The sequence below is a fragment of the Dunckerocampus dactyliophorus genome, chromosome 16 (genome assembly GCF_027744805.1).
Source record: "Dunckerocampus dactyliophorus isolate RoL2022-P2 chromosome 16, RoL_Ddac_1.1, whole genome shotgun sequence".
NCBI classification, from domain to species: Eukaryota; Metazoa; Chordata; class Actinopteri; order Syngnathiformes; family Syngnathidae; genus Dunckerocampus; species Dunckerocampus dactyliophorus.
The window spans coordinates 16,090,328-16,110,548 of NC_072834.1; the positions used below are offsets into that span (position 1 = coordinate 16,090,328).

At 42.0% G+C, this 20,221-nt stretch overlaps 1 protein-coding gene across 3 annotated transcripts in view; it reads left to right on the forward strand.

The window, feature by feature from the left end:
- The window catches only part of LOC129169523 (F-BAR and double SH3 domains protein 2-like), a 38,445-nt gene extending 18,226 nt beyond the window's left edge, over window positions 1-20,219 (forward strand). For all 3 annotated transcript variants that reach the window (XM_054756029.1, XM_054756028.1, XM_054756027.1), the window contains exons 4-20: window positions 1,797-1,873; window positions 2,106-2,250; window positions 3,844-3,977; window positions 4,290-4,344; window positions 4,427-4,555; window positions 4,631-4,753; window positions 4,824-4,919; window positions 9,029-9,145; window positions 9,639-9,737; window positions 10,914-11,066; window positions 11,147-11,284; window positions 14,631-14,714; window positions 14,807-14,990; window positions 15,071-15,294; window positions 17,596-17,800; window positions 17,871-17,935; window positions 19,062-20,219. In XM_054756029.1, coding sequence (XP_054612004.1) covers window positions 1,797-1,873; window positions 2,106-2,250; window positions 3,844-3,977; window positions 4,290-4,344; window positions 4,427-4,555; window positions 4,631-4,753; window positions 4,824-4,919; window positions 9,029-9,145; window positions 9,639-9,737; window positions 10,914-11,066; window positions 11,147-11,284; window positions 14,631-14,714; window positions 14,807-14,990; window positions 15,071-15,294; window positions 17,596-17,800; window positions 17,871-17,935; window positions 19,062-19,145 — 2,112 coding nt within the window. In that variant the 3' untranslated portion in view covers window positions 19,146-20,219. The remainder of the gene's footprint in view (window positions 1-1,796; window positions 1,874-2,105; window positions 2,251-3,843; window positions 3,978-4,289; window positions 4,345-4,426; window positions 4,556-4,630; window positions 4,754-4,823; window positions 4,920-9,028; window positions 9,146-9,638; window positions 9,738-10,913; window positions 11,067-11,146; window positions 11,285-14,630; window positions 14,715-14,806; window positions 14,991-15,070; window positions 15,295-17,595; window positions 17,801-17,870; window positions 17,936-19,061) is intronic.
- Window positions 20,220-20,221: the final 2 nt, after the last annotated feature.

Genomic DNA, 20,221 nt, shown 5'->3' on the forward strand with positions numbered 1-20,221 from the left:
AGGTAAATAACATTTATAATTACATATTATTATCATTTTTATTATTTTTTTCATTAATTATCCTCATTTAATATTACTACTACATCCAAACTCATATTTACATACATACACATATACTGTATATGTATACACGTACATGTAGTACCTATATCATTGGTAGTATTACCTTTTCCCCGACTTAAGAACAATTCGACTTAAGAACGGTCGTCTGGAACCAATTGTGTTCATTGGTTGGGGACTTAGTGTATTGTGAAGAAATAGTTTTTATTCATTATTCAATAACTTTTTATACATTTTTTCAAATGCAGCTCAGGCCTCGTTCCTATGTAGGTTAATTGGCAACTCTAAATTGTACATAGGTATGAATGTGAGTGTGAATGGTTGTTTGTCTATATGTGCCCTGCCATTGGCTGGCGACCAGTCCAGGGTGTACCCCGCCTGTCGCCCGAAGTCAGCTGGGACAGGCTCCAGCATACCCGTGACCCTAATGAGGATAAGCGGCATAGAAGGTGGATGGATCTATCCGATCTACTGCAGTCTGAGCAGTCAGCTTGCATATGTCCAACATATACCTGTACATCATTGAAAGGTGTGGTTTACCGTGTGAGACTTGGATAAAGGTACTCATCCATGTAGGCAAAAGCTCTTGTCATCCGAAAATTATTTTTTAAAAAGTGTCAGTGAAGCGACTCATGGCAATGTCACGCCACTCTTGCCACCCACACGCTCCTCGGAACAGACGTGGCGGCAAGTTGTTTACGAACTGCCATAGTCAATATCCTTGCCCTCTTTCTTCTTATTCTCCTATGTGGAATAATTTGGTTAAAAAAATATTGACTCCCGTTGCACAAAATCCTTGAAATTGCCACAAACGCATTAAGGACCACACACACTGCAGCAGTTTTTACTTCCGCAAACACACGGAAATATGTGTGACGTCATACTTTTTTTGCGCATGCACGTCACTTCCCGGATGCTTTGCACATTTTCAAGTCACTTTTTTTTTTTGGACATGTGAACGACCACATAAAAAATCGTATTTTTACAAAACTCCAAATTGAACTTCATATCCTGCTGGGCGAACGTAGCCTTAGATAAATATATAAATATATATATATATATATATATATATATATATATATATATATATATATACACACACACACAGTAACATAAATATTGACTGTAAGCAATTATCATGGTACTCACTTGTGTTGGCAGCTATTTAGACAATAATGGCTGTGTGTTCATCACAAATCCACAGTATACTCTTATACAAGCTCTACACTGACTACTCCAAAGTAAATTCACGTTTCATTTGTACAGTATAGTATTGTGCCTTGAGAAGATGTAATGTCTTAAACATGCTTGCTAAAATGTGAGGGTTGTACTCACCTTTGTGAGATACTGTACCATTTCATATATCAATCGGGCCTTGTTTTTGTACCGCTTCCCTTTTAAATGTTTACTCTCTTCTGCTATTTCGGTTCGTGTACGGTTAACCTCACCGTTGGCGGACATGCAGAATTTCAACATACAGTATCTTCATGGCTCAATTTGGCATCCCGTGAATTAAGGTTTTCTCCCCCATCCCCTTCTCACCAAAATTGCGCTCAAGCAAAAGCAGAGAAAAGGTGAAAGAGTGAATGAAGTGGCATTGCATGTACCATTTAAGCATGGCGCTGACTGCTTTCCAGATATTATCAAGGAAGGTCACAGACGGTTAAAAAGAGGGTTCCAGGAAATGTGTGCCGGTGTCAAAAGTGAACATGTAGTCTTCACTTTGTCTCCTCCAGGCCCTGCAGAAGTTGGCCAATCAGTACCTAAAGAGGGAATGGCCTGGCAGCCTGTTGGAAGAAGAAGCGGATCACAGGTGAGGCAAAGGGGGAGTATTGTTGTGTCCTCTGTAGGTGCACGATGCTGATCGGAGGTATCCTCTTACACTTTGTGAAACTCTACACATCTCTTTTTCCTTGTTGCTACATTTGGGCCACAAACGTCCTCCTGGGTATGCAGAAGTGCTTACACACTGTTGCTTCAGCTGTGTAAAACAAGTGTGTGTGTGTGTGTGTGTGTGTGTGTGTGTGTGTGTGTGTTTGGTACAGGAACATGTATTGCGTCTGGAGGGCCTACTTGGAGGGTACGGTCCAGGTCACCCAGTCCAGGATGACCGCCTGTGACAACTACAAAGTGCAGGTTGCCGACCCCGCCAAAACAGCGAGGCTGCAGAAGGAGCAGCAGCTGCGCAAGGTAAAACGGAACACGGCAACAAGGGTCAGTCTCGCAACTTGAGCTCGGGTTTCTGTCACTCGTTACACAAGCTTCCAAATGTTTGGACAGCTTCACTCATGCCGTTTAGGTCACGTGTCCGTCCCTTCTTCCTCCAGGGTCCAACTAAAACAAGTGTGGCTCTGCGGCATTGTTAAAACATCATTTACGACTAAGGCGTTTAACCCCTTTATAGCAAGGCTAGTCAACTTGATTTTTCGATCTTTGACTAGCAGTTTTGTTTGTAGGTTCTTAAAAGCAGCAGAGTGCTCCTGTCATTTTGATGATCTTGGTCAAACATTTTGCAGTAGATCCTAAAAACAGCACAATACTGCTGTCATGTAGAATAGAGGGCCTCAATCGGCGGCGTGCGGGCCACATTCGGCCCACCAAAGCTTTTCATTTGGTAAGGAAGGCTTGTTAAATATCACCCAAATAATGTAAAGCAGGGGTGTCAGAATCTTTCCACTGAGGGCTGCATACTGAAAAATCAAAGGTGTGTGTTTGAGGCCGCGTTTACGTTTTACAACCCATGTAGATATGAGATGTTTTTTTATATTTAAAGAAAAAAACAGCCGGCATCTCAGCTTTGTGTTATCGTGACAAAGCGTATAATTAATATTTAACTTTTCGCCTTACATTATACTTTTTTGCAAATTTTTTCCTCCTTTTTTCCCCCCACTCATTCATTTTGACTATATTATTGTAATATAAGATTTCCCCATCCTAATTTTTCTTTTCAACTTAGAAAAAAAGATTCAAATATATTTTTATATTAATTATAAAAAATATGTAATATATTTAAGTATTATAAAATAAAAACACGTTAGTCTTTAATGTTTTAACTTTATGCTATTTATTCACTTAGTATTATGACTGGCTGATTATTTTGTCTGTATTCTCATAAAATTACTGCTGTTTTTTTCCCCATTTTTGCTGCTGTTTTTTTTTAGCATTCAGACTAGAGAAGTGCTCGTTCATGCAGTACTTTCTCTACTGTACAGGGGGCAACAGCGAGGCTTACGCGTCGTAATGTAGTAGCAGTAGAAGAAGACTGCTCGCATTTTAAACAAATATGATGCTGTTAAAAATAAAAAAATAAAAGACACTGAAAATTGGACTTTTAAATGTGACTGGACTGCAAAATATGCATTGACCAGAAAGTCAGTGGGGAATCCATGTGTTTATTTTGTAACAAAGTAAACTCTGTTTCCAAGGAATTTACCCTGCTGAGGCACTTTCACACGAAGCTCAAAACTACAGTCTATCTGCTCAGTTTGGATACACACACACACACACACACACACACACACACACACACTCACTAAAAACTCACTTAAAAGCTTTGAAAGACAACTACGAGCGAAGCTGGACCATTCACCGACGCATAGATGATAAAGGATTGCATGCTGGCTGCTGTAAGCGAGGTGGGATCTAATGACCAAATTAAAAAACCTCCAAAGAATTATATATAGTTTGCAGTTGGCAATTGTGTCACTATCCTGAGTGTTATCAGAATATTATGCACTACAAGTCATGTAATTTAAATACCATCTTGTTTCCGTGTGTCGCCAGTGTATCGAGCAGCTGACGACCATCCAAGCTGAGCTGCAGGAGTCCGTCAAAGACCTGGCCAAGAGCAGGAAGAAGTACCAGGAGGCGGAGACAATGGCGCAGGCCGTGCGGGAGAAGGCCGAGCTGGAAGCCAAGTGAGCATACGCAACTAATATGTCTTTGGTTCAATTGGAAAATCTACACGCCACCTTCTGTTGGTCGTTTGCTTATTTACTAGCGAGCCAGCGGTGACGCCAAACAAGAGTGGAGCGTGACGACACCACACATGGAAAACCAAATATTAAAGTGTAATGGCTCTCTGGCCACCACAGCTGACTGCTGCTCATAAATTACAGTCTGTTTGTTGACGGTCTCAACCTGTTAAAGATGTACTCCATAGTGCAGAGACTAGAATACATGTTGCTAATTGCTAACATGCCGCACTTTTTGTTGTCTCTTGCACACAGGTCCAAGCTGAGCCTCTTCCAGTCCAAATCTAGTCTGCAGAGGGCAACTGTCAAGGTATGCATGAGCTATTTGCACCCCAAAAAGCCAAAAAAGACAAGCGCTGCTCAATTTTCCTGACAAAATTCCTACATTCCAGCTGAAAGCCAAGAGGAGCGAGTGCAACTCCAAAGCCACCCACGCCAGGAACGACTACCTTCTCACGCTAGCAGCCGCCAACGCTCACCAGCAACGCTACTACGACACAGACCTCAGCGACTGCCTCAAGGTGCACTGTGGTGCCACATGTCTCCATGGAGATGAATTCACAGCTTTAAATTGCATGGGGTTTCTGCACCTGCAGGTGTTGGATGGCAGGATTTACGAGCAGGTGAAAGATTACCTGGTGTCGCTGTGTCAAACTGAGCTGGAGACCTACCAGGCCGCGCACAACGTGTTCAGCCGGCTCTCCAACAGCTCCAACGGGGTAAGCCTTCTTGGCTCTCAATTAATAAAGTCGACCACAGCGTCACAAAGAATTTGCATCTTCGAAATAGGTGTTGCAGGAGTTCCATCAGCAGCTGTTTGTGCAGAAGAACCCAATATTCCAGAAAGTGGCAGACTTCTCGTACCAGCCCATTGACACGGATACGGTAAAACATGAAAATCACAATGTTTTTACTGTATGTTTTCTTTTAAAAAAATCATTCAAGCTGTTTACACAAACACAGAGCATTACACCCCTACCTTTTTTATGTGTGTTTTATGTCTGTAAATCTGTCCGTAGCGGAACCGAAACATTTAACAAGCAGCCTCATAGCCATTATATCTAATGATCTCATGTCAACCATGGACTTTGATCACTTCGCAAACAACTGCAGTGTTTGCTCTCGTTGTAGGCGAGCAGGTCAACGACATGCAGCGGCTTTAATGTGAGTGACGTGGGTTTGTGTTCAGACGAACATGAACAAAAATAACATCTTGCCAACGCCGGGGTGGAAGGGGGGAAAAAAGGGCATTGTCCAGCAGCAAGGCTAAGCCAGGTTTAAAGCCTCAGTAAGGAGCAATTGTGGCTGGTAAATAAGTTAAATGACACAGATATGGTCAGCAGTGAATAGGGTGTCCTGGCTGGTCCACCCTTATTACAGGCCGCTAAAGTAGACAATGCGGGGTTGCCATGGCACTGACAGATGCTATTCACCTTGTCGCTTTTGAAGTTACAGGTATTCATGAAGGATACCGCCTCTGACCTGCCCCTAGCTAGAGGAGCCCACCCAGTGTATCTGCCCACCACTTTGTAAAAAAACAGGCTTCGCCACACTTCTTAGAACAAAGCCTGGAACTCTGCCAGCTATCCAGCTACAGACGTAGGACTTTGATCATGTTGTTTTTCTTCAGTGAATAGGCTAACCTAGCATGATGTTGCTGTTACAATCTGAGCATAGCACTGTAGCTCGCATAGCTTGCTACTGTGGGTTGCTACTTGCTACTTCAAATGCGTTTTTGAAGTTATGATAGACTCTAGAGGCATATATTTCACAAAATATTTGTTAGGATTAAAAATTGTATGACCTCAGACGTATTTGGCGTTGGAGATTCCAAGTGTGTTTACTTACAAGCTAGCAAAGTTGTGTACACTTGTGATATTTCGGGTCTTTTGTGGCGATGGTTCAAACTAATCATTTTGTGCAACTTTAGAGGCTTATTTAATGATAATGTATACAATGCCGTAAAGCAGGCTTCACTGCATATCTTAAAATAAAGCTCTGCGAACTATCCATAAGGCAGATACAGACGTGGGAGCTGTACGTTTGATCATTTTGGTTTTTTTCAGTGAATAGGCTAACCTAGCATCACATAGCTATGCTAGTGTCGCTAACGTTTGTGTCCTCCTGAATGTTACGTTGTTGTATGTGATAAAAGGCATCTATTATGTTGGACAATTGCAGAGTTACAGTGTATATATTAAAAATGGATAAAGTACACAAAAGCTCATTAGCATTAAAGGTACTCGCACACACACTAAACGGTGTTTTCCCAGTCGGGCTTACTAAAAGCACTTTTAAAATTCCAGGATCAAGGGTACATTTTGGACAAAACACTTCCAATACATTATTGTGGGACCTCTGGGATGAGAAACTAGTTTAATATTGGACATTTAATGATCACTCAAGTGTAAAAAGAAGTCAGCATAACTCCATGTGTCACATCAAAGCCAGAATTTATTTCAAGTGCTCAGCTGTATTTCTGTCAATGGGCCTTCAAATGGGACTTGTGTTGCATCATGACCATATTACATCACTCGGTCCCGCTTGTGGTTTTTATCAAAGTCTGTCCCAGCCAGAGGTGTTGTGTACTACAATAGTTATAAAAAGCCGCATGACCTTTGCATCGCACGTCGTTATATTAAGTAGGTCTCATGGAGCTGTCCTCTTACACAACCGCTGATCACTATTTTTTATCCCCTCCCTGTATTTATGCCTCACACACACACACAAACACACACGTCTTCACCAGGCCTCCGCGGCGCTCGTCCACACTGGACAATTTGTTCAAACTGCAAACGGTGGCGTTGTTTTCCTTGGACGTCAAACAAGCGGCAGCCTGTTCCTAAAGAAAACAGTAACGGTGGGCACACAAAAACCCCGCCCTCCCTTCCCCTACCCTCTCCTCTCCTCACGCCGCTTTGGCCAGACGGAGGGATCCGGTAAAGGGGACGGAGCCCAAAAGCAAAGCGTGAGGGAGGGGCAGGAGGTAGGCCGGCCCCAGTGAACAAGCCATGTGTGAAAAGGAGCCATTGTGAGTGGGCCTCATCGCAGTGCACTGACCTTCCCCGCCCCTCCAAACACACACTGATGCTGTCATGTGGAAACATCTTAATGCAGGTTTGTGTTCTCCCGCAAGAACTTAAACATTTTGGCTCAATCACAGCAAAGACAGCTGCTTTGCATGCCTTCATTGCTCAATTAGGAGCCGCTATTTTCATCACATGACGTCATGTTTCTGGAAGGAATGTGTTCCTCCGCGGCTAACACGTTCTTCTTCTTGTCTCTCATCTGTTTCCTTGTCCTGGCACAAGACCTTCATCAGCCACAAAGCAAAGAATGTCAGCAAGTCACATGGAGATGTAGCCAGCCTTGATCCCAGATACGGCCAACGAGTTGAATTTGAAACTTCTTAGCAACAAGCGTTTTTTACATTTCAGTAAATTAAAAAAAAAACAAAAAAAAAACAGCCCAATACATGGATGTATTTTTGCAGCAGATTCCTCATCATAGCAGAATGCTCCTGTTGTATAGAGGATCTTTGACTAGCATTTTTGCAGTAGATTCTTAAAAATAGAAAATCACTTGTTTTATTGCAGATGTAACTAGTGTTTTGCAGTAGGTCCCTAAAAACAGCAGAGCTCTCGTGTTATGTATGAGATTTTTGACTCGCATTTTTGCAGCAGATTCTTAAACAGCAGCATGCTCCTGTTTTTTGAGGATCTTTGACTTGCGTTTTTGCAGCAGGTCCTTAAACTCAGCAGAGTTTTCCAGTCATATAGAAGATGTTTAACTAGTGTAGTTTGTTTCAGTACGCCCTTAAAAACAGCAGTGCACTCCTATCGTTGTATAGAAGATCTTTGATCTTTTGCGTTTTTGGCAATAAATTGGCAGCAAATTCCTGGAGATCTTTGACTAGCATTTTTGCAGCAGGTTCTTTTACAATAGTAGCATGCTCTTGTTGAATAGAAGAACGTTGACTATTGATTCCTAAAAACAGCAACATGCTTTTTTTAGGCCATTGACATGCGTTTTTGCACACGGTCCTTTAAAACATTGCTGCTGTTGCATCCTTAAAAGCAGCAGAGCATTCCAATCATAGAGGATGTTTGACAGTAGATTCCTAAAAATAGCAGATCACTCCTGTCATATTGCAGACTTTGACTAGTGTTTTTGCAGTAGGTCCTTTTTAAAATAGTGGCCTGCTCTTGTTTAATAGAAGAGCTTTGACTATCAATTTTGCAGTAGATTCCTAAAAACGGCAAAGTGCTCCTGTTTTTTTGAGGATCTTGACAAATTTTTGCAGAAGGTATTTTTTAAAGATTGCGCCGCTGTTATTATACAGGGTGTTTGACCAGCGAAGGACATGGAGTGGGGACTTAAAGCACCATCCATCCGACACACAGCTGCAGATATCTGCTGCAGAAGAGCGTGCCATACAGAGAAGACAGCATCTCACCTTTGCAAACAGTCCCTGAAAATCTAAAATATTTGAGAAGTTTGAGTTGGAAAAAATTTAGCAGTTTGCATCGCTGCTTGTCATTGAGCGGTGATTGTGGGTCCTGCAGACAAACCATTTGAGAACCACTGGTATAGAAGATCTTTGAGTAATGTTTTTGTAGTAGATTCCTAAAAATAGTAGAGGTGCTCTTGTTACATAGGAGATCTTTGCAAGATCCCTTGTTACATAGGAGATCTTTAACTAGTATTTTTGCAGTAGGTCCTTAAAAACAGCATAGTGCTTTTGTTACATAGGAAATATTTTTAAGTGTTTTCGCAGTAGGTCCCTAAAAACAGCAGAACGGAAGATGTTTGACTATCGTAAAACAGCAGCCAGCTCCTGTCATATAGAAGATCTTTGACTGTTTTTGCAGGAGGCTCTTAAAAACAAAAGAGCACTCTTCTTATATAGGAGATTTTTCACTCAAATTTTTTAAGCATGTGTCATAAACTGCTATTGACAATTGTCCTTTTTCCTTGTTTTTTCTTCTTTGTAGGTGACACATCTGCTGAAAGAGAGCGGCATGGCAGCGGAGCACAACCTGGACAAGGAGGCCAGGAAGTGGGCCAGTCGCGTGGCTCGAGAGTACAAGAGCATCATCCACACGCAAAGGGTGAGACATTACACCTGTCAGTAAGCACTAAATTAAAACGGTCCCTTCCATTTTCACACGTGTATGGAAAGCCTCCATTCCCAATCGCATAATCTAGGTATGTTCATTTCAAGTCCAACACGATCTAATGAAGGTGTTTACATGTGTTTTAAAACAGCTGGTTTCATGTGAATTCATGTATTGTATTACTGTATTTTTAGTGCCTGTAAATGCATGACAGTAATATTGATATCAATGAAGTGAGGGCTAAAATAGGACAAGCAATTTAGGTCAGTCTGATAACACCAAAGGCCAAATTGTATCCCATAATATGCACGTGGGAGGAACTTGATGGGAGTTCATCATCACCACCTCATGCCTGACCTCATCTGGGAATTTTTTTTTTCCAGTCCACCAGGATAGTACAGTAACCAGGAAATGACTCACACCCAATGTACTTGATGGAGAGTGATGGCTGTTTGTCCCTTTTTTGCCATGTGTGGTTTGTTTGCAGGTCCTGGAGGAATTTGGCGCTCAGGAGAGCTTGGACCACAACGCAGGAGAGCTGGAGACCAAGATGGAGGTGGCCAGGCAGAGTCTTCGGAGGGCAGAGGTAACATCAGCTGGAGTGTGGAGTGTTGTTTGCAGGCTGTGAATCAGCAGGTCCTGTTGCTTAAGCTGGCCCAGCACGCCACCTTCTGGTTCAAAAGCTTTTTTTTAAACATACGTTGTGGATAGATTTAAACTTAAAAATGTGGTTAATAAAATAAATAGAAACAATTTAATTATACTTAGCATCGTAAAGCATCTAAACCATATAACTTTAATAGTAATAAAAAATTTAAAAAAATTAAATAATGCACCACATGGTGTCTGAGTGGTTAGTATGTTGACCTGGTTTAAAATCTCTGCTTGGGAATCTCTGTGTGGGGTTTGCATGTTCTTTGAGTGGGTTGCGTGGGTTTTCTCCGGGTATTCCGGTTTCCTCCCACATTCCAAAAACATGCATGTTAGGTTAATTGGAGACTCTAAATTGTCCATAGGTATGAATGTGAGTGTGAATGGTTGTTTGTCTATATGTGCCCTGCGATTGGCTGGCGACCAGTCCAGGGTGTACCCCGCCTCTCGCCCGAAGTCAGCTGGGAAAGGCTTCAGCATACCCTCCCGCGACCCTAATGAGGATAAACAGCATAGGAAATGGGTGGATGATTAAACAATTTTCCCCCCCAAATATGGTTAGTAAATAGATTCATTTAAACATATGAATGTAAAGATGCATGTGAATTATTAATATGAAATTGTATTTTAAAAAATGCTAATTTTAGATATTAACAGTAATCTTTACCATACAGTAGTTGTATATCAAATTTTTTTTAAATTTATAATTGTTTCAGGTATTTTGTTAATCTAAATACAGTAATTATTCATTTATATCATTAAAATTATATTGTCTTATATTATAGTTTTTTAAGAATGTGATTATTTTTAACATAATTAGTAAATAAAATACATTTAGAAATAGCTATTCATTCCAAAATAATTCTAAATTATTCTATATACAGTATTTCATTAACTTTAAAAGATTTTTTTATGAAGAGTAAATAAGATACTGTAAATGTAGAAATATACAGTGTATTAGCCATGACTATAAAAAAAAATGTATTATATAAATGTATATAATTGTATAGCTATAGATGTATGTGATTCTAAAAAATGATCTTGACATATGATACGTTTGTGATTATCAAATTACTAATCTGTCCGCTATTATTTCTGATACCCTTGGCAGATGGTAAAAGCGAAAGCGGAGGCTCGCCTGGACTTGCTGAGGGAAGCGGGCATCACCGTGGAAACGTGGCTGAAGAGTGCCATGAATCAGGTGATGGAGGAGCTGGAGAACGACCGCTGGAACAACCTCAGCAGCCATGACCCTTCGCTATCCGTAAGACACCCCCACCCCCTCAGCGCCCTATGTTTCATATGTCAATGTGGCGCTGAAAGTTCCTGTTTTGGTTTTGGAAGGGAACCGCCGACCTGGAGCAAGAGGAAGACGAGGAGGAGACAGAGGACAGCGGCGAGGTATTGGATGACAGCAGCTCCAGCCCCTCCAGTACGCTGAAGAACTACCCCCTCACGTGCAAAGTGCTCTACTCCTACAAGGTGTGTTGCCCCTTTTTAGAGCAGTGGTGACCAAACTTTTTCAGCCAGGGCCACATACAGACAAATCAGAGGACGCATATGGTGGTAGGAGGGTGGGAGGTGATATTTTTAATTGTGTAAAAAAAGGCTCAAACCAATACAATGTAGATATGCTAAGAAGTTATATTAAAACATAGCCTCCAGTTATTAGTGTCAACATTTCTCATTACGTTGCTTTTATTTGTTCTGTTTTCCCATTTTTTATGTTTTTTTTAGTAATGGTATTTTTACACTTTTTTTTACACTTATTTTTCACTTTTTAAAGTGCTGTGGGCTGCAATTGGCCGCTAGGCTGCACTTTGCTCACCCTTGGTTTAGAAGTGTCTCGTGAAATTTGTAGTTATACAGTCATCCCTCGCTACATCACGGTTCGAATATCACTCCCTCACTCTATTGCGGTTTTTCAAAAATGAAATCATGAATGATTGCTGTTTCATAGATGAATATAGTCTTAGTCAAAAACAAATGCATATTTAACCAAATTGTATGTCTTCTTGGCATAAATTAAGCATTTTCAAGCATAAAAATGGCATAATGGACGAAAATACAAATATATGCATTCAGAAGACGTGATATAAAGTGTAATAGAGTGTCAGTGACTTGTGTGCGCCTCTAAAAGGCAGGGCCTGGGAAGTGATGTGTGCGACGTCAGCTCGCTAGAGTTGACTGTAGTTGAGTGCTAGCAGCAGATTAGCAGTGCGAATGTTCGCAGCATGTTTTCTCTGCGTGTTAGTAAAGCGATTGAATAGCATCATGAGTCTCTCCTTACTCATAAACAGTGGCAATAGAGTAGTATTCTACACTGGTCTCTAGGTGTCAGCAACGTTACATTGATCAGCCACCTCAGGAGCTGTCAGTGCTAACGTGAGTCTGTCTTACATTATTTAAGTCTTAGAAGGCTTATTTTCTATGACTACGTCTACTATATTGGGTAATACAAAGTGTAAAGGTGACTATAGGGGTGTTATTTTATGTGTACAGGGCTCTAATAATGGTTAAACGGAGTTAGCAGGTCATAAAAAGGCTTTATATGCTCTATGAAAATATTCCATTTATTAATATTGAATCCTACTTCGCGGAAATTCACTTACCGTGGTCAGGTCTGGAACCAGTTAACAGTGATAAACAAGGGACTACTTTTTGAAAGTATAACTAGTCATTAAGAATAATATAAAAATAGCTAAAATTCAAAAATATCAGAATGTTGTATTTTTCATCCATTAAAATAGAAATATATATGATTAAAAACACATTTAGACGTGATTTTATAGAAGCGATTAGTCAATGAGAAAAATGTAAAAAAAAAAAATAAAAAAAAAAATGTTGTGTATACACCACTAATGTAGCTTCTGAAGCAGTGGTGTCCACAATGCAGCCCACAGCTCATTGTTTATTAAAACACAGCCTGCATCAGAACAACATAAAGATGATTAGGGCCACACTGCAATGGTTACGAGAAAAAAAGAGGTTTCTCTACCTAGGAATTGATTCAGATATTAGTGTAATTAAATGAAATTGCAATGGAACCAACTTAAAAAAAAAAAAAGTAGCAGTCTGTGCTCTATAATTTTAATTTAAAAAAAAATCACATTAGGAATATGTTAATTTTTTTTTTGTAGCATTGAAAACAAAACAAAAAAGAAAAGAAAAAAATCCATCCAAAAAAATGTGAATCTAGTATTTGGATAATATTTAAATTAGATGACACAATTTAAAATAATAAAAAAATTTATCTCAAGCCCACTGACATACCTTCCATAGAGGAAGCAGAGTCTGGGTACACGAATACGGACAGTTCCATCACCGTGGCTGAGGTATCTGGGGCAGTCAAAACGCTCCCCAGTGGCAAAGCTCCGGGGGTGGACGAGTTTCACCCTGAATTCCTCAAGGCTCTGGATGTTGAGGGACCGTCTTGGCTTACACGTCTCTTCAACATTGCATGGAAGTCGGGAACAGCACCTCTGGGGTGGTGGTCCCCCTTTTCAAGAAGGGTGACCGGAGGGGGTGTTTCAACTATAGGGGGATCACACTCCTCAGCCTCCCTGGGAAAGTCTATTCCAGGTTGCTGGAGAGAAGGATATGACCGTTAGTCGAACCTCTGCTACAGGAGGTGCAATGTGGTTTTCGTCACTGGACCAGCTCTACACCCTTGCAAGGGTACTGGAGGGTACTTGGGAGTTTGCCCAACCGGTCTACATGTGCTTTGTGGACTTGGAAAAGGCATTCAATCATGTCCCTTGCAGTGTCCTGTGGGGGTGCTCTGGGAGTCTGGGATTGGTGGCATGCTACCACGTGCCATTCAGTCCTTGTACAACCGGAGCAGGAGCCTGGCTCGCATTGCCAGCATTAAGTCAAGACTGTGTCCGGTGAACGTTGGCCTCCGCCAAGGCTGCCCTTTGTCACCGATTCTGTTCATAATTTTCATGGACAGAATTTCTAGGCGCAGTCAAGGTGTCGAGGGAGTCCAGTTCAGTGGCCTTAGGATCTCGTCTCTGCTATTTGCAGATGATGTGGTCCTGATGGCCTCATCGGGCTGTTACCTGCAGCGTTTACTGGGGCGGTTTGCATCTGAGTGTGAAGCTTCTGGGATGAGACTCCAAATCTGAGGCCATGGTTCTCATTCGGAAAAGGGTGGATAATTGTCAGTTAATTATTACTGAAATAAGGAATTATAGTTGTAGATTTAAAGCTCATAGCTGACTGAAAAAAGGATGTACCGGGCTCTGTTTTTGTACAGTATGTAGTCAACTATACAGTAGAACCCGCTAAGTTGGTCCCATTTATGTTGACAAGTACCGATCCACTGTATTATTACTAAAAAGTGCCGGCTTAAGTTGATGTCAAAAGACATGGTTGACCACTGTCGACATACAATTTGAGACCAAAAGGGGTAATTTCTATGAAAATGGGTCTGTTTATGTCGACTACATGTGTAGTATGTAGTATTGCCAACTTCATCATTATCGTCCATGAATTTGTGGTGAATGATGTTTAATTTAGGAGAAGTGGTATTGAAAATGGATGGATGGATGGATGTTTAATTTTTGCAACTAACAAAATGGACCCATTTAAATTTTGTCCAATTGTTGGAAAACAAATGTCCTAACGAAAGTCCCAAGTGCAAGCTTTTGCAAGCTCTTTTCGACGTGCGTCAGCCAAGCCGAGGGGTGTGGACATCATTGACTGTATTAGCATATCTTAGCATATGTTGACCTACATTGGATTGGTAGTAGCGTGTTTTATCAACACCAATGTGAAGAACATCAAAGAGGCCACCTGCTGTCTCATGTTGACTTTTTGTCTTCAGGCCTCTCAGCCCGATGAGCTGACCATCGAGGAGCAAGAAATCTTGGAGGTCATCGACGACGGTGACATGGAGGACTGGGTGAAGGTGCTGTTTGTTGTTCCACTTCAACCCCTTTGTACATTTTCTTTCATCATCATCATCATCATCTGAGTTGTTTTTGTTTGTTTCCTTCCTAGGCCAGGAACCGGAGTGGACAGGTGGGCTACGTCCCAGAGAAGTACCTCCAGCTGCCATCCTCTAACAGCCTGCTGAGCATGCTGCAGTCTTTGGCCGCGCTGGACGCCCGATCCCATTCCTCCAGTAACTCCACAGAACCCGAAAGTGAGCTCCCAACCGGCTCCGTCAACGGCGACTCCAGCGGTGAGACCGTAATGAAATTCCCATCTTGTTCTGCTGTGGTCACCCTTGACCCGAATCAAGCTCCTCCCTCCCTGCCACAGTGTCCTTCGCCAAGGCCCTGTATGACTACACCGGACAAACGGACGATGAGCTCTCCTTCCCCGAGGGCGCCATTATCCGCATCCTGAGCCGGGAGACCCACGAGGACGACGGCTTCTGGGAGGGCGAGTTTAACGGCGTCGTCGGCGTCTTCCCCGCCGTCCTGGTGGAAGACCTGGCTAGCAGCAGCGAGAACGGAGATGGACAGCGAGAGGGCAGTACTCGGGTATGGGCGTGAGAAAATGTCATTTTAATAATTTAAGCATTTGTCAAGATCTTTCAATAGCATTTTTGCAGTCGACCCTCAAAGCAGAGTAGTCATATAGAGAATCTTTGGACTTTGAGCTTGATCTTTGATCAAGGGTCGGCAAACCGTGGCTCTTCAGCCTCCTTGTTGCGGCTCCCTTTGCTTAGCCCGGTGATTTTTTTTTTTTTTAACCCCGCAAGTCTGTGAATGCATCTAGGCTGCGTTCTGACTGCTGATTGGATGAGCAAGGGCTTTCTGCTCTGTTGTCCTTTCGCCGTGAGGCATTCAGGCGCACTCGTAATTGCAAGTGGTAGATGTTAATTGTTTTTCATTTTTATTCACATACCCCCTTTTACAATTGGCGTACCTCTGGGTGTACGTACGCCACTATGAGAATCTAGGATCAATGTGAACGGTATCTACCTATTTCACTCATGGATGATCAGTATCTGAATCGGCAGCATAAAACCCTGATCAGAGCATCCCTAGCCTAGACCATTTGATCTTTATTTTACCAGCTTCATTTAGATGAAACATTTCTTGTATAAGCAGGCCAAGTAGCAACAGCACAGCATAAGACATTGAACATATTAAAAAGACATTACACACTGGAAACAGTTTACATGTGCACACATTAAAGAGCGCACAGTATCATACAGTTAAATAAAAGATTTACAACCACCATGGCTTTTCTTCAAAGCTTTTAAGCAAGATTTAAAAATGTTCAGAGAGACCAGCTCTGGAACAGATTGCTTACTCTGGATCTGATTCCAATCTAATGCGGCCTTAAATTTACCCGCTCTTGCAGTTCAAGTTAGTTCAACTAAGATGTTTCATTGGACCTGCAGCCTATTTTGCTCATGTGGTGTAATAAATTGCGGCATGTTAGTAGAGCAGCTGCAGTAAGTAAGGATTACAAATCTCTACATCATAGATTGACAAACTAAGGGCCCCAACCCCCATCTTGCTTTGGGCCCCCACAAGGCTAGACACGGCCCTGGGCACCTTCATGCAGTTTGTCGTATTTGGAGTAGAAGTGTGCGTACGTAATCCTACCTCCCGTCACGCCCTCTCCATGAAGGTCAATGCAAAGTCACTCATGAAGGCAGCGTTTCACGGCGGATTCTTGACTAGCAGTTTTTGTAGTAAGTCTTCAACAACAGCAAATTGCTCCGGTCAGAAAAAAAGATCTGTGACAAGCATTCAGCAGTAGTTCCTTAAAAATAGCAGAGCTTTTTCGTTTTATAGACAATCTTTGCCTAGCGTTTCTGCAGTGGGAATATCGGCTGTTAGGGATATTGATGTGATTTTAGCACGAATCATACATACATTTATAACTCGTTTAGTAGCATGTAAGTAGAAAAGGCTTCATCAAGTGATATTACTCAAACAGATAATAATAGTCAGCAACAGTAGGTATAAGAAAAACTGATCCATTTACATCTTGATGCATGTGGTGTGTAGTTTTATTCACAGTAGGCATAACATAGCGAGGCCCGACATTACTGACATTTGACACAGGCTTTCCTGTTATAGCCAATGACTTCATGTTGTCCCATGGGAGTTTCTCACGCTTTATGGGTGTTTCGGGAAGTCGCGGTGTTGCGAAAATCCTCCTTCAAAATTGCAACAAGGTTGTCGTATTAAACTTTCCTGGTTCTGTGCCACCGCGGGAAACCTGTGCATGACAAGTTTTGCACTCAGCTGCAACATCTTTTTCAGGCTTTGATGAAAAATGCGGCCAACATCACATGCTAAACACGCTAGCACATAATGTTGTTGGGATCATGTGGAGTCCACATGCTGGATGGAAGTGCTGGAATGGACACTTGAATACACTGCTTGTATCGGAGTGCCAATTTGTTCTTTGTTTTTATACTGATATCTGATTGAGATCAATGTCTGATTGGGACACCCTTAATAATAATGATAATGGTGATAATAATGCTAAGATGATGGTGGTGGTGGTAAAAATTATATGATTAATAGTAATCATAATAACAGTAATAAATAAAAGCCCTCCAAAGATGGGAAAGTGGAGAGGATGTCAACCTGGGAGCATCAGTCCGTTCCCTTTTGCCAGTGTTGCAACGTCTACAGCAGACATACTACTTTTATTTTTTTTTTTGTCCAGTAAACGCTGTTTGTTCACGAACGATTTAGTCTGAATTGTACCCTCTGGTGGTTGCTAACATACAGTAACCATAACCTTGTTAAGGCTAATACTATTTGTGGCACTTCACTGAAGTCTGTATTAACCCTTCCATTCCTGTCTTCAAGTCTTCTCCCTGCCCGCTGGCCCACTGCGAGCGCTCCCCCCGAAGCCCCTTCCACTCTGGGCCACTCCATAGCAGCCCGCTGCAGACACCCACCGTGTCGTCTCCACAGTCCAGCCCCTGCAGCGCCACAGCCTCGCCCATCGGCAGACCTCCCTCCTATCACAATGGTCACCACAGGCCGGTGCCGCACAAAAGCCCCTTTCACAGTACGTTTGGGCCAACGTTTACTACACTGTATCACCAACATGAACTAAACTTGGGTTTGCATCGATCCAGGTCCCGCCCAAGAATCCCCTCAACCTCCCAAATACCCGGAGGGCGGCTCAGGCACCATCCGACCTGTGAGTGAACAATCTTCATAAGCATCTATTCCTCTGCACAGTATCTACTTGACTAAACATGGCTCTACTTGCTATTGGCACTTTCTTTTTGTCAGGCAAAGCAGATACTGCAAGGCACTATTTTTAGTACCTGGCCAGCTGGGGTTCCAAGTGTACCCAACTGAATTCACATGCTACACATGCTAGCTTAGCTGTGGATGTTGCAGTGTTATATTCCACAGTCTCCACTTTTCTGCACTGGCCCTCAGTCTCCTCGTGGATAAAATGTCTTTTTATGTAAATACAGGATACTAGCAGAATCAGTTAGCAGAATCAGGTACTACTGGGTACCATTTCTAGTACCCACTTCGCTGGGCTTCCGAGTGCTGGTCAATCAGTGGTTCAGCTTATTCACTTGCTAGCTTAGCTGTGGATGCTGCACTCCACAGTCTCCACTTTGCTGCAGTGGCCCTTTTAGTCTCCTGTCACAACCTTTTCCACTGAGGACGGCATGCATAAAAATGGAAGGATACAGGGGCCGCTTTGATGCATTTTGTACATCAAAGTTGCTAAAAGCAATCCAATGTAGATCAGTGCTAAACTATCTGAACCAAACATCCACATCTTGGCTTTGTGTTCTAGCAAATGAAATTAGTATTATATTTAAGAAGAGGTGTCATTAGTAATTAATTCATTTTACCTTTACAACGTGCCGAGGGTCGAAAATGGCTGAAGTTTGGACACCCCTGCTGTGAATGCTTCCTTTTTTTTTTTTTTTTTTACTCAAGAAAGTGGATATTTGAAGTATCAAATTTGACACATCCAGCAGCTTTAACTCCCTCTGCATGCACTTTAATTTGTCGCTACTCAGCTGTTGGTGCGAAACACACGCATGTTAGACTTGCTGTACTGCTGTTTACAATGGACTCACCAGCGCTATTAATGCTGAGCAGTTTGCTCCTTTCCGCTATTCCAACGCTGGTTGTCTTGCTGCTGTGTTGTGCAACATACTTGTTCATAAATGACCATGTGGTTTTCCTTTCCACTTTCTCATGCGCTCCAAATCATTATTAAACTTTTTAAAAATGGATCTTTCTGTGTCTGTCCCAGTTCATACTTATTTGAAAGCGTTGATGTTTGTGTCCAGGTCAGAGCGGCTCCTCCACCTCCGAAGCAGCACCCCCGGGGGCAGGTCAAGCGGCGGGAGGAGGTGGAGATCACGCTGGTGTGAAGGCGAAAGCAACGCCGAGTAAACTTTGAGACACCCCCCCCTGCACTCCCTCAACGCTCTCTGAGGACACTTTGGAGAAAGCCTCCTTCGCTGGAAGAACAGTGCGGTGCCTTTTTCCGAACCGGGACAGAATCTAAGAGTCCTAAAAAAAAAAAAAAAAAAAATTAAAAAGACTCTTCATCGTTGAACCCAAAATACACAGTATACTGTATCTACTGCTTCATTTTAGTTCCAATTCTGTTTGAATCCAGTTTGTGTCGGAATAGCTAATGGGGGGGCGGGGCGAGGCTGGTCCTGGCCACCGCTCGTAGCTTGTGCAATGTTCGTAAAGAATGACGGATCCCACCCCACCTCACCCTCTTAACTATTTGTTTGCTGTCTGCAAGATGTTTAAGGGAAATGCAACATTCTTTTTAACAGTAATTCTGACATGGAAGCGTTCATTTAAGGAGGGAATCATCCTCATTTAAAGGGGAGAAAAAATCTATACTGTCACAATGAAGCACTTTTGGATGTCTTCTTATTCCTTCTCAGTATTGATCTGTTGTGGATGCTAAATTGTTAATGTTTTATTTTCAACATGTCTCCTTTGTTTACCAGCCTGTATTGGAATAAATACTTGTATCGTGTTATTTAGCCTTAAGTAGACATGATAGCGTCTTATAAGTAATGACGTTTTATTTTTGAAAGATTTTAGTTTACAGAGAGCTTGGAGATGGATATCTGTACAAATGTTAGCGTTTGTAACTTTAGCGTTTAGAGTTAGGATTTAAAAAAAAACCCTATATAGTTCATCTTAAACTGCAGAAAAAAAGATATCTGTCAGCCACGTTGCTGTTTCTCGTTGATCTCCTTGAGATCTGAATGACATCAAACTTATTTTTGAAGTTTGCATTTACCGTCTTGTATTGAAAGAAAAAATAAAGAAGGCTTTGTTTTGGTCCCTATATTCCATGTTTAGTTCAACAATGTTAGCGCTGCAGTGGGGGCCCAACGTCACATTTACACACAAGTGGATGTTTAACAGTATTTATTGTATATAAATAAATGTGAAATAAAGCTAGCTTAACGCAATG